Raw genomic sequence first — 14,613 nt, 5'->3', positions numbered from 1 at the left:
TATTCTGCATGTATTCACTCAATCACACTGTGAACAAGTGAGTGCAACAGACTGAAAATCACTAAAAATCCACCAAGGCTCAAGAGTGGAAACATTTTAAATTCATAAATACAGTTTGACAGTTTCGACGTAAGAATTATTTTGCAGCTGCCTCTGACTTCAAATGTAATCAGTCCATGTCATTTATTTTTAATCATCACATGTCGCGTCCTCAGTTATTTTTATCAGTTATCAACTACAATACCACACTTGCTTTTTGTTTTTCCATTAAAACTAAAGCTAGTTGTGTTTTATAAAAAAAAAAAAAAAAAAAGGCTAATCATGCACTAATCAAATCCTCAATAATTTATTTGGAGTACATGCACACTAACCGGGGTCTTGAAAAGGTGCCTCGTCTTTGTCAAAACCAAAAGCAAAATCTTTGTCTTGGTACATCATTTCTATTGTTTAGGTTTGGTTATAAGCATTGCACTGATTTGCCTTTTAAATATTTGCCAAAAAAGTAGAATAAATTTGCATGTGGAGTTTGTGCTGTTTGTAAATTAAAAATGCTGACATTATGACGATTTTGCAAGTGGAGAATTGTATTATTCAACGTTAGTATTTCAGTACTTTTTTTCGAATTCAGGCTTGAGCAACGTCCTATTGTATTTTTGTACATAACAAATTGATGATAATTCAATTCTTTAAAAGACCAATTAGCTAACGGGACTTGTTATCACCTTTTATTGCACATAAAAAAAAAAAAAACCTTCAAGCCTGAATCTCAAACCTCCTGTGACACATGCATGCAGCTGCCCAAGCAAAGGCTTCTTAATACCAAATCTGAAAGTGCAGTTTTGGGATCATAAACACACTGTGGAGGGCACAGTAGACCGATAACAAAGAAAGTGGAATTCCTCTGTATTGTTTTGAACAATCGTATTCTTTTTCTGATTCGATGTACATCCCCAAATAGCTCAGTCCACGTGACGGGGGAAATGCAGTTTGGTTGCAAATGTGCCTGCTCAGACTCTTGTTTTATACGCAGGAATGGTGACACGCTGGATTTTGGGACACAAGTTTTGGATTAGAGGCTTTTTCACTACGTTGTTCCTGCCTCTGCTCCCTGGGCTTGGAAAGCAAGAAGAAGGAGGGTTCCATTGTTTCGCCCCTTTGCAGTGTCAGTGTCACAGATTACAGTCCTGACTGGGTCGCCGTCGTTTCGCGGTCACTTCACCGTTCATGCTGCTCCGACCGCTGTCCTCTCGCCTCCTCTTCGACCTCCCGACCTACGCACACAGACAGGAACGGAATTATTAAAGCAAGACTAATAAAATGACTCAGACAAGCAAAATTAACTACATTTAGATTAGTCTTCAAGACGTTGTTTTAGTATCACGTTGAGCTGTTGCTCTTCTCTGCTGCATTTACTTTTTCTTTTTTTTTTTTTAAACAGGGTACAGCGTCAATGTCAACTTCCATCAACCACCACTAGAGGTCAGCAGTACACAGCTAAAGAAAACACAGAGGAGGACAAACGCAGTCAGTCTGTGGTTTTTCTATCAGATTGTAACTCCATGCTTTGCTTTCATTACCAACATAACAAAATATCAACATACACATGTAGTTGGATCCACTAAAAATGATCCATATTCCATTATCCAGAGCTGTAACATGAAATGTAATATGTAGAATTTCACTATAGCTGAGTTTTGGTAGTAAATTTTACAGATTTTAATTTGGATATTAGTGGAAAAAGAGGACATTTCACGTGGCACAGATCTGTGCCGCAGGTGCACCCATGGTAATTTGCCGTGGCAATAACATATAACTCCTTATATGGACATCCTGGGGGTGTGTGTTTATAGGTCACATATTCAGGCTTTAAAAATGTGTGTGTGTGGGGGGGGGGTTTCGTCTTCTTATGTGTTGTTGAGTCAAAGTTATGATTCATTTTATATCACTTTTTTAGCCGTGATATTATGTAGCAATAACTGTGCAGAAGTCACCAAATAGACTTTGAACTGTGACGTATTTCCAGATTTAACAAATTCAATCCGATTTTAAACGTTTTGAGTACTTTTTGCGCAGGTTTTTGCGTAGGTGTAGTTGATATGATTCTGAAAAAAAGGATATAAGACACTCTATATTACACATTTTAGAGTCAAACAATATTTAAAAATTGAAACTCTACCAGTTCTGTGTGTGTTGTACGACGACTAAATATTTCTTCAGAAATAAATCATAATGACATTTAATTCACTTTGTAAGAGAATAAAATAAAATTCTGAATTACAGAGTGAAGAACAGTGAGAATTCAAACCTTGGCGTCTCGTTCGGCAAATTTTTGGAACATGTTGGCATAGATTTTCTTGTCCTGTTCATGGTATTCCTTAATCTTGCTCTGGCAGACGGAAATTTGCTTGCGCGCTGCTCGATTGGAGGGGTTGACCTGAAGCACTTGCTGAAAGTCCGTCAAAGCCATGCTGAACTCGTTGCGGAGGAGTCGCGCCTCGCCGCGGCGATACAGCGCTTTCTCGTTGCTCTTCTCGAGCTCGATCACCTTAAAACACACAAACACAAAGGGAGTTAAAGAGGAAATGGAAGAAACGGAACTGTGTTTAAATGTGGACCGTCAGCGGGCTCACACACACACACACACACACCTTGTTGCAGCTCTCCACGACTTGTGAGAACTCCTTGATCCGCAGGAAACACAAGGCTAAATTGAGGTAGGCTGTCAAAATAACGTTCTGTATCTTCTCCTTCTGCTCAGTCCCCGTACCACACTCCAACTCCAGCCAGTTAACAATGCGCTGGTACTGGACGATGGCCTGACAGTAGTGTCCTGCCTGATGCAGGAAGATGACAAGGGCTTAGAAATGGTACGAAACCAACAAGAAAAAGACATTTGTCAAGGTAATAATAAATAATAAAAACTGTAGACTCTACCTTAACATACTGATTCCCTTTATGTTTCACTCCAGCAGCCAAATCCAGTTTTTCATTCAAAGTCATTTCCCAGGATTCCCTCGCCTTTTGGAGACACAGGAGTTAGGAGAGTTGTTTGTTTGTTTGTTTCAAGTGAACAGCTAATATTATCTACAGTACCAACACAATCTCACACACTCTGATCCCTTATTCAGTGTAATATCACCTGGAATGTATACAAAATATATTTAGAAAACTATGAAAAGCAGAAAGAGAGAGGATTCACCCTTTTAAAGTCTTTGAGCTCAACTTCATATACAATGTCTTTGTCTGGTCCAATTTTGTACTCGGGTTTACCTTCACTTCCAAAGCCATACCTGTAAAAAAACAACAAAAAGAAGCCTGTTAATGCAAATGTTTAAAAACAACTTCACATTGTCTATGTGAGCTATTTGAGGTCCATAATGAAACAATAACCTATGGATTTTAATATACAACAGAGCTAATGTGTATATATAAATGCATACATTTGATGAAATGAAGAAGATACATTTGAGTTAGTAACTTTTTTTATGTGAATTTATCTTATTTTATAAGAGAAGCTTGATAATAATTATAGTCATTCATGATTTTCTTGTTTTTCTGTGTGAGTCGATCACAGGCTGGCACCGCTCCAACACACGAATACTTATTATTGCGACAGAGTCCTAGTATTTATCACTAGCACTTTGTATAGAGACTTTTGCCTGGAGGATGAAAGGGAGGTTTTGGTTTGGGTGGGATAAAAGGAATGATATGATTCGGTTTTGGCAGGACAACATGTCTCATTTATTCTTAGAATTGCTCTGCTTTTAAATTTCGAGTTACTTTCTTTGTGCCATGGAAAGTCTCTCTCAATCAGAATGTTATCACATGATGATGATGATGATGATGATGATGATGTCAGCGTGGGAGCAGGGGAATTGTTGTGACAAATACACACAATGAAAAGACAACACTAATAGTAGTGAATATTTCCTTCCTCACTCTAACGTTTCATCGACGTTGCAGCAGAAACATGTAATTGTACGCATGATGTCATTAACAGGCAGCCAAAATCAAACAGTCCTTAAAAAGAAATACAGATTTCTAGGGATTTGAAGAGAGTTACAAATGTTTTGGCTAATGTAAGTACACTACTTAACACAAGTCTTTAGTTTGGGATATTTTAATACAGAAATGTTACATCTTATGTCTTCAAGAGAGACTCAAATGGTGACTTACTTTGGTTTTAAGTAAAGAACACAGCACTCTCCTTTCTGCATCTTGTCCATGGCTCGGTCCACTCCCAGAGGAATGCATTTATCCTCACCCTCGCCGACAACAAAGCTCACGTCTCTGCAGTCAAAGAGTCGCCCACCACAGCTCCCCTCCAGGTGCACTGTGGGAAAAATGACACAAAGAATAAATAACGCGGCGTGACGTCTGACGTGACCACACAACGACTCGTTCATTCAGGAAAAAAGAAACCGTTACCGCTGACGCTTGCGCCGTCGTTGGGATTCAAGAAGCCTTCGCCTTTGACCTTTATTCTCCGCATGATGCCGCGATCATCTGTGAGCATCTCTCCTTCGAACTTGATCAACTCGATCTGTTTTGTTGGAAACAGTTTGTTCATGATCGATAAAAGGCAGAAAACAGAATCGCTCTCTGTGGTTTTAGAGGACATTTGTGTCGCAAGAGAAGAAAAAACAAACAAAGAAGAGAAATTGTTATTTTCAATATGGGCAATTGGATATAACATAATATACCTCTAAAAGGGCAAATAAATATGAGGGATTATTTAGCCAAGAAAATTGGATTAATCTGTCGGTAAAAAGTGCAAACCCACAGCTCAATGGCAATTTAATGACATTTAGAGACACACAAAAATACTTTTTGATGCCTGGTTCATAATTTAAGTCAACACAAATAACCACACTGGCTAACTATTAGTAGTTACGGATATTTCCTTCCTCACTCTCATGTTTCACAGAGGGTTTGACCTAAAATAATTACAGCAGAGACTGTAAAGTGGACGGCATCATTAACCCTTTAACACCTAAGAATCAAAAAATAATTTTTGGCTTATTTTAACCATAAAAGGACCAGAAAATGTCCTGTGAGTAATTTTTCCAGGGTAACTTTCAATATCTGGCAGTTATTTGCAATATACTGCATGTTAAAATAGTGTATTAACACATTTCTTACAGGTTTTATGTAAAAAAAACACAAAAAAAACACCTTGTTGTACATGAACACCAGATGTTGTGTGTTAAATTTGAAATTTGAACAGTATAACACATATTTAAAATAACATTTGTTTGAGTTTTTGTCTCCATGTGCAAAACCTGGCGTTTTTCCATCTTTCTGGTGGAAATTACCGTAATAACCACACGTTGTCTTGACCACATGCAAAGTGCTCTTGCGCAAACGTGCGATACGCTCGGTGTTAAAGGGTTTTAAAAGGCAACTCACTTAGAATAGAATAGAATATAGAATAGAATAGCCTTTATTGTCGTTATTTTGTGGACAACGAAATTTGGGTGCCACTCCCTTGGTGCAAAATACAATATATAAATAACAATTTTAAAGAGAAAATAAAAATATTTACAATAAAATAAGAATATGAAAATGTTGTTTACATTTTTCCAGACTTCAAACTGTACTCTATCCTGAATAGATATGGATTTAAAGAGATGTTTTGGCTAATGTGTTATTACTACTCAACAAAATGTGCAATGTTATTCTATCTCTGGGACGAGTAGAAAGCTGATGACATTGGCACGGAGTGAGAGCTGACAAAGCAAAGTTCACTGAGGAAGGAATAGTCAATTTAGTGACTAAATCATTTCCAAGTGAGGTGATAAAAGAGGATTACGAAAAGCTTGTATCGCCACTTAGCAGCGGACAAAATTTTAATACTAGTACTTAATAGGGAGTGTGTCTGAAACAAAGCCCTCTCCGGCACATATGGCAGCACGATCGTGGCACACCTACCTCAAACAATACTGAGGAGTTGGGAGGAATTTTGTTGGGACTTCCAACAGCTCCGTAAGCGTACTCTGGTTTACACAGGAAGGTGCACACTTCGCCTTTCTGCATGGACAAAACACCAACATCCCAGGCTTTGAGGACTTGTCCTGTGAGTGGATGAAAAAAAGAGAAAAATAATAACATATATTGTATGATGTGTTATTATAACAATAATACATTGATGGAACTGAATCTAGAGAGCTTAGTTTAACCCTAAACAGCACGGATCTGTGCCGCAGGTGCACCCATGGTAATTTGCCATGGGAATAATATGCAACTCCTTATATGGACATGCTGGGGGTGTATAAATAGACTTTGAACACATTTCATTTGTTCATCACATTGCCTAGGTTGTGCTGAAAAAAAGGATATAAGACACTCTATATTACACAGTCTTATAGCCTCTGTATTTACTGTATGTTTAAACACAGTAATGGAAAAAAGCAGAATATAGCAAAGTACTCTGTGTTCTAAGGGTTAATTTAACCTCCAATTGATGGACACTACTCATTGCACTCGCAGGACTTTTAAACACTCTCCGTCCCCAGTGTATGAAGAAAATGTGGAAAAAAAGGCATTCCAGTCTTGTGCGCCTTCATTCTGGAAACAATCTACAGAACACTCGTTTAAAATCCAAAATCTGTTCTTTTCTGGATGATTTTAAATTCCTTCTGAAGGACTTAATAGGGAAAGCTAAATACTATCTACACACGTTTAACATCTCAGCTTCAGCAACTTACTGTTTAGTCTTTATGTTGCATCTGTGCTGAAAGAATACTGACATTAATCCTTGACAAACGGGGCAAATGTGGATTTTACCAAAATGTCAGGCTGACATTCCTGACAAAGATACAACACCGTCAGGTTGGACAGTAACGCACATAAAGGCCACACCTACCCTTTCCCACGTTGAAGGAAACAGGTTCTTTACGACTTCGGCTGCAATCGAACGTCTTCCCCGTGAGCAGTTTTCCAGTGTAGTGAACGGTCACTCTGTCCCCGATCATCGGCCGCTCTCCGTCCAACGCTGGTCGCTTGATCACCTGCAAACACGAAAGGCAACTTTCCAGTATTCTGACAGAGAATGAATGAATGAATGATTAAATGAATGAATGTATAAATATATATATATACATATATATATATATGTATATATATATATATATATATATATATGTGTATATATATATATACGTATATATATATATATATATATACATATATATATATATACATATATATATATATACATATATATATATATATACGATGGATCCAAACATCCAAAAAGTATAAACACAATTGTGACCATGCCATATGTTGGGACAGTGAGTGCTTGTACGCCTACAATAAAAAGGTCTAAATGTATAAGAATAAAAACCTTGAAGACTCCTTGGTCCTTGTTGGGCGTCACATCGCTGCCCTTTGCAGCAAACACGGCTGCGGCTGACTGAGGATCCATGGGAAAATCCTGATCAGTGGTCATGTCTGCGCCTGGGTATCGACCCTGCAAAGAAAAAAACACAAGTGTGAACACACGTCTATGTCGCAGCAATAATAGCATGTCCATCTGTCTCTTGTGTCGACTGGGACAAACTGGAGAGAAACGACATATGGGACAAAGTTTCCCTGAGAAAACTGTCAATACAAGATCTCCATATCCACGGGTTAATGACTAAAGATATTACGCTTTATAACTTATCTGCAAAAGCCACATTGTAGTGGCAAATGTCACTTTAACTCCAAAGTCACTCAACGTGGTCATCTGTAGGCAGTTCCTATGTGCTTGACTCGTCACTACTGTTTCAATTCCTCAATCACCAACGCAAGGAAGAGTCGCAATATCAGACGATGAGGAAGTTAATAAATAAGACCTGTATCATTAACATCTAATGTACTATTAACAAGAGAAATCCTATTGATATCGTAGACCCCTAGTCCACGGTACCCTTTATCTAATAAAGTAAAGGTTATAATAATATCAAAGGTTCACAAAGCAATGATCCTTTACTTGTAATGATATTTACTCAAAGGCTGCTTCTATTACTTCTTCTATTCTATTGCAGAGTACAGATTAGAAGTTTGACCAGGATTTTCCCATCTTTTACTCTTAAAAACATGAAAGAAACAAACAGTAAAGAGCAGCAGTGTTATTTTCTTTAAAAGGAAGTGACTCTGAGGTGGACTTTTTGCCAATTGTATTTATTTATTTTCCTCTGTTGGTGTGGGAATGAGACGGTCATCTACTTTAACTGTTCACAAATGACACTGTTATTAATTAATCATTTAAAATGAAATGTTATGACGTGTCCTCCTCAGCGCTCACACGCTCTACTAAGCTGGACTGTTATCCTCATCATCATCACACCTCGGTGTCTGCGATAAAACGGGCGATGATATCAACTGAGTCACAATATCAGACGATGAGGAAGCAACATATTGTCTGTTTGTATCCAGTGATGTGATGTATTGTAGATTAATTACTGTCATTATACTGTTTATTATGAAATGACATCTGCATGGCCAAAATATTAAAAGCCTTTCTTTTCAATGTTCTACTTCCTGTGGCACCGATTATCAACCACATATCTGTATATAAGTACCCTAATTTTAACATTAATACTATTTTTGATATTTTATTAAATGGACATAGATGCAGTTTTTCAATGCTTGGACACACATCCACCCAGATTTCATACACAGACAATCAGGCATGATGTTGTGTGATGTGTGCCAATATGAAAACTTTATTTTTACAGAAAAAGATCCTTCTCGTCACAGCTTGACCAGTAAAATCTGCTCTGAGATATGGCTGCAGCACGACCAGCCATATTTTATCAACACGTAGGATGTTTGTTTATAAATTATAATAATACTGATAATAATAGACATAAGAGAGTAATTAGTCCTGATCGGATTATATGCATCTGTATTTCCTTCAAAATAAAATGTGTGAAATTTGAGACATTTTGAATCCAATTTGGATGAAATTGGGATTATCTGATTGAAGAAAACACATACATGTATTTATTAATCTAACCAAACATTCAGTTCTCCATCCCCATATTCTTTGCCAGACAGACAGACAGACAGATACTGTAAGTGCTGAATGACATTTCACAAAAAACAGCAGCTTTGTCATAATAAATAAACTGTTGTGACCTGCTTGTGTAACAGCTGTTAAACTTTCCCTGCTGCATCATGACACACACACACACACACACACACACACACTGCTGCTGTCTCAATAAACATGGCCACGGGCAATTTTATGTCCCATACAGAATAATCTTTGACACCATTTGAAGACAATGAAAATGTTTTGACACGTTAAGCAATTGGCAAATTCCAATTCGGTGATTATTTACGCGTGCGACAGCTGAGGCGCTGACATTTACTCAAACGGCATCAGATCGCAGCTCCTCTGCTGCTCTGGGACCATGTCAGGATGTTACCAGTGTTGAGCAAGAGTTGTGGAGTAACGATAGGAAAGTATCACGCACCATGAGACGTCATGTGAGGTTGACCAACAAGTGCTATGTGGTTTGACTTAATTAGATCAAGAAATACAGCGTTTCAAGCCCAAATTGGCTCAGTGGGTTCCTGTTGTCTAAAATGTTCCAAAAGTAATGAAATTAAACTTATTTTGCATAAAAAGGGGGCCGACAATTTTAAATCCCAGGGGGATTGCTGAAGCCACTCTGCCAAGCTGCATTGAAAAAGAAGTTGAAATTGTGAATTAGAGTTTCGAAATTGAATTTTTGAATGTTTATAAAGTGGAAAATGTGTCCAAAACTGAGGGATTGAAAGTAGGACGTGTGGTACATAGGGTGTGTGTGTGTTTACCTGTGTGCAGTCTAATCTGCTGATCTGTGGCAACTGTATTTAGTCGTTAGGTCATAAACACAGAGAGCAACCACCGATGCATCTTCCAGACCACTCATTGTTTTGCTGAGACGAACTCGGTATGAACCGGAATGAACTCAGTGTCACAAGACTTGACCGAAAACCCTGATGTAAGTTTTGTGACGACAGAGTCAGAAATGGCTGAGAATTGTTTTGCATTTTTTTAATGTTTATTGTGTGTGTGTTTTGGGAGAGGTCATTTTGTATTGCTCTCTTTGGAGAAGCTGGACGGTTCTCCTCTCACTCAGAGAGACGCAGTTCAAGATCTGTGAGTCACTGTGCTGTGGTAGTCACTTTGTTTGAGTTCTGGTTGAAAATCATGTGTGAGGAGTGAAGTGTGACAAACAACCTCACTCTACTCTACAAGTGAAATGTGCTGGAATATGCTGAAAATCCTGCTGAATTAAGTGATGAATTTTTTAGTTTGTACATTGAAATATAAGGAACCAGTAATTAGTAGAAAATGTGTGTTTGAAATTGTCTTTGAAAAAAGATGAATATTTATTTGAAAAGTATGGAATGTTACAAAACCCTTGAATAACACTTTGAAGTTAGTATGAAGCTGAATATTTGTGTCTTTGAAGACATTTTATGAATTTTTTGTGAAATGTACCAATTAGAAAAAAACAATGTCCTCATTTTGTTGCTTTTCATTAAGAATCTTTTGAAGTTTTTCTATATTGAAGTTTATGGAACTAGTTGAAGAACAAATAATGGTGGAATAATAAGTGGCTGCCGCAAAAAAAACAGCATACAGTGTTGGATTGTTTACCGGAATCACTAATTAAAACAGTGAAATTTACTTTTTTCTGTTTCTTTATTTCTCAAAAACATTTTAAAAAAGCACATTTCTATCACCTGCAAAGGCTACGTAGGTTTGTAAGTAACCGAGGGTGAGTTATGTCAGGCACTACGCAGACATCTTGTGGATGTTGAACAATTCTACAGGGATAGTTCATAATTATGTGGAGGATAAAGCGGTAGAGGATGGATGGATGGATGGATATTTTTCCATCAGTTTATGTCACTTCTAGAACACCTCAGATGCTGGTGATACAGAAACATTCTGCCTTTGTTCATTAAGAGCCCTGTAAGAGCTCTTTTGTACGAACGATCACGTCAGCAGTGAGACCCTCGTACTGAATCTTGATGAAGAAAGAGATTTGAAATCTTGGAAACAGGATAAGATTTCAAGCCACGGCACCACCAGTGTGCCTCAGTCCCATAAAGACCTCTCGTTTTAAGTCTGCACAATTTACTCGGCCACTTCAAATATATGTCACGCGAGACCAAAGTGTCTGTTCAATAAACTGCAAAATGTCCACAACGTCCCTCCTGTAATTACACCTTCTACTGCCTTTGAATTTCAAGGATTTCATTGTATATGTAACCGTATGTGTTTGTGTGTGCGTGCATGCGTGTGTGTGTGTGTGTGTGTGTGTGTGTGCGTGTGCGTGTGTGCTTCTGAACACAATGTTCCTTCTATTCACAGTTCCCTGCTGGCAAAGCTGGATGGTGTTTACCAATCTGACCCCCACACATACGACCTAGCTCCAATTTATGGATTACAAACAGGCAGATATTGATTAGCCGAGGTGTCCATACCTTTACATTTTTACATTATCACACAATTTTACAATCCAGCAAGTGGTTTTTAACAGCTGTTACACAAGCAAGTGGACTCATATGTTTCCGAGAAATGAATAAAACCGCTCATCAATTTTATACCATCTGAATTTTCAGAGACGTCCATCTGCAAACAGTTACGACACCAATAAGCGATGGCACGATGACACGGTATGTAAGGAAACTCACATACCCTGTGGAGCAATGCAGGATCAGAAGAACACGATGAATCAGAGAGCACATCCACAGACAAACTGTTGTCGCTGTGTGTCTGCACATTCTGTCTCACATCCATTGTCTGCTACTGACTCACATGTGAACATGTCAGCATATAGGGACAAACCATCCTGAGGCTCAGCCTTGGCAAACGGGACATGAAAGGATGAAGGATGCAGACAAAGCTTCAAAAACAACTTTTTTTTAACACAAGCTGGCAGCTTTAAGTTTAATGTGTTTGGACGACAAGTTAAAAATCCCCCCTCTCCTGTTTCATCTCAGTTACTTTGCCAAACCTGTGTCCATATGTCAGCTCCATGTTACTGTATGACACAGCACACACACACACACACACACACACGTGTATTCAAAGTTGTGTAGAAGCCGCCGTCATGATCCAACATGTAAACACACACAAACTGCGTCCAACATGCGAGTCAGTGCAGAGTGACTTAGAATTAATGTTGCAAACTGTGAGAAAGTGACTTGATACATGCCAGTAACGTAGGGAGAGATACACCTCAGCCTCGAGGGATTGTGGATGTAAACCGTTTGTCCTCATCATGGAAACACAGCCAAGTGCCACACACACACACACACACACACGGTGAAGTGTTATCAGCCCCTTCTTTCCACAGCTCAGTTCACCTTAAATGCCCCCACGTCCACTCAACTTCAACTGGACACCTTAAAGTAAAGGAGCAATTCTAGCAAACTTGGGTCAGTTTTATTCGCGTTGTTATTTCTTAATCATAATTATTATTATTGCAATTAATAACAATAATTGAATTCCTGTTTTTAAGTCACAATCTTAGCGTGAGCGAGCCTTTTATTCCAACCTAAACGTTCGGGGGGGGGGAAGCCGGCGCTGTTTCCGTTCACTCCTTAATTGAGTGTAAACAGCAGCAGCGGAATAAAAGAGAGAAAAGCAGTAAAAAAAGAGAAAAAAGAAAAAGACACTCACGGTTTCCGTGCGCTCCGTTTGCTCTCTGAATTTCTTCCCAGACTGACGCGTCCAGGCAGTCGGTGGATTTCTAAACCGCGTCTGTGTCTCCTAAGTCGAGCCCGCCCCTCTTCTCATCTCACAGCCACGGTACTAAATGTTCTGTCCGTGTGCTTCGTGTGCGCGCGTAATAGCCTGCGTGAGCGCGAGTGTGTACGTGCGTGAGTGAGTGAGTGAGTGTGTGAGTGTAGCTGCTCTGTCTCTGATTTCAACATCCACCTTTACTCTCTCTCTCTCGCTCTCTCTCTCTCGTGTGTGAGCGACCGCGTGGAGCTCAGTCTCACTCCAAAATGACTCCGTTCAGAGAGAGAGAGAGAGAGCGCACGTGTGTGTGTGCGCGTGTGCGTGCGTGTGTGTGTGTGGAGGAGCACAGTTGTGGGCGGGCGTTTAGTGTAAAATTAAGGGCAGGTCTTGGAAAGCGGCCACAAAGTAACACAATGTTCCGGCTGTACTGTAGCGCTGTACCGCTGCCGCTGTTGATGAGAACACTGTGTTCCAACAGACACCCTGACCCTGTAACCCGTTCCGTGCCGACTCCGAGCCAGACCAGGAACAGCCTGTACCGCAGCGGACTGTCCTATTATCTCTCTCTCTCCCCCCCCCCTGTGTCTCTCTATCATCGCACAGCCGACAACACACATTATCAAGTCTAAACTAACTGCTCGTTTGTAATAATATAGTCGAGATAACGAACGCCGGCTTCAGCCCCGCCCGTCCGCCCTCCTCGCAGCAGACGGGACGTGCAAGCACCGAAATAAACGCTCACTTGAGTCACTTCACAGCCCCGATAAAACGCGCGGGGACACGGATTACTCACGCAGTCCTGAGAGGGAAAAACAAACAAACAACCATTTTCATCCCGTGTGTGTTTTTGTTCTTGGTGTTTTGTTTTGGGTTTTTTTTATCGGATATTGTTGTGGTTCAAGTTCAGTCGCAGTAACGTTTCAGTAACTTATTTGAAGGTAGGGATTATGACAAAGATGTGCATAAATGTTTAATTTTATTTGTTTATCAGGAGGGTAGTATCGTATTGAAGGATTTTAGTGTGGGGGAAATAAGCAGTGATGATATTTGTTCTTTTATGTGTGAGTAGTAACACTAATATGGGAAAAAAGGTTAAATAAAGTATGTGTCAAGTGTTTGTTTAGATGAACTCTTGTTGCAAATAAACCACAAAGCAATGGAAACTGACACAGCAGAGTATAATAATAATAATACAGCAAACACACATGGCTTAAATTATACAAATTGCTATGGATACATATACATATATATGTATGTACAGTATATATATATATATATATACATATATATGTATGTATATATATATATATATATATATATATATATATATATATATATATATATACATATAGGTTATGAGGTTACTTTATTACCTCATTCCTAAATTGGTGCAATAATCTGGTTAGGTTGTCCACACCCTACAACAACATACTTAACATAACAGTAAGCATAGATGACTACATTCAAAATAACAAACTCATTTCAGGTGATGCTGTATGTGATTACTATTATTATTTTCCTTTTTGTAATAAAATGGGTGTAGTAGTTATAATTTATATTGTGAGTCACATAGGAACTGTGAAAGTAAACATTTCAGCTAATTTCCACGTTGTGCTTATTTCTCCCTGAAACAAACCACTCAGAGAAAAGTAAAGTAAACGTTGGACAAAATGTTATTTATAAGTACAGTAAAAGTAAATTAAAGGTCAGTAGATCCTGTCCAGCTGTTGTAAGTGAAAATAATTAAAAACACTTTGTTTTTTTGAGTCTTACATTACAAGTTTGATCTTAATCTAAAGCCACATATTAAAAAAAATCTGTAAGATCTACAATAGGAAATCTGCACTTAATCAGGTTTCATGAAGAGATTA

At 38.7% G+C, this 14,613-nt stretch overlaps 2 protein-coding genes across 5 annotated transcripts in view; one reads left to right on the top strand and one right to left on the bottom strand.

Moving 5' to 3' along the window:
• Nucleotides 1-14,613, top strand: part of LOC131460377 (solute carrier family 2, facilitated glucose transporter member 11-like) — a 101,903-nt gene that overhangs the window by 20,703 nt on the left and 66,587 nt on the right. The window lies entirely within an intron of this gene.
• On the bottom strand, nucleotides 296-12,920 carry fkbp5 (FKBP prolyl isomerase 5). Of its 2 annotated transcripts, none has more exons than XM_058630803.1 (11): nucleotides 12,680-12,920; nucleotides 7,349-7,474; nucleotides 6,866-7,010; nucleotides 5,932-6,074; nucleotides 4,429-4,543; nucleotides 4,177-4,333; nucleotides 3,200-3,290; nucleotides 2,935-3,018; nucleotides 2,649-2,834; nucleotides 2,306-2,545; nucleotides 296-1,271 (listed from the first exon to the last, which is right to left on the bottom strand). In XM_058630803.1, exons 2-11 carry the CDS (start codon nucleotides 7,451-7,453, stop codon nucleotides 1,170-1,172), a joined length of 1,368 nt encoding a protein of 455 aa, XP_058486786.1. In that variant the 5' UTR covers nucleotides 7,454-7,474; nucleotides 12,680-12,920; the 3' UTR covers nucleotides 296-1,169. The 2 variants fall into 2 exon arrangements, with proteins under 2 accessions (XP_058486786.1, XP_058486785.1); XM_058630802.1 differs by lacking the exon at nucleotides 12,680-12,920 and adding an exon at nucleotides 11,693-12,587.

This window comes from Solea solea, chromosome 6, assembly GCF_958295425.1.
Source record: "Solea solea chromosome 6, fSolSol10.1, whole genome shotgun sequence".
Lineage (NCBI taxonomy): Eukaryota > Metazoa > Chordata > Actinopteri > Pleuronectiformes > Soleidae > Solea > Solea solea.
This window is presented reverse-complemented; position numbering and strand designations above follow the sequence as displayed.

What these genes read in the sequence shown, in the direction of transcription:
- fkbp5 (XM_058630802.1), bottom strand. Translation starts at nt 11,794, where the DNA reads ATGGATGTGAGACAGAATGTGCAGACACACAGCGACAACAGTTTGTCT. An exon ending in GTTCTTTACTTAAAACCAAA is followed by an intron (nt 3,291 to 4,176) that starts GTAAGTCACCAT and finishes GTTTTTTTACAG; the next exon opens with GTATGGCTTTGGAAGTGAAG. An exon ending in TCGTGGAGAGCTGCAACAAG is followed by an intron (nt 2,546 to 2,648) that starts GTGTGTGTGTGT and finishes GTGTGTTTTAAG; the next exon opens with GTGATCGAGCTCGAGAAGAG.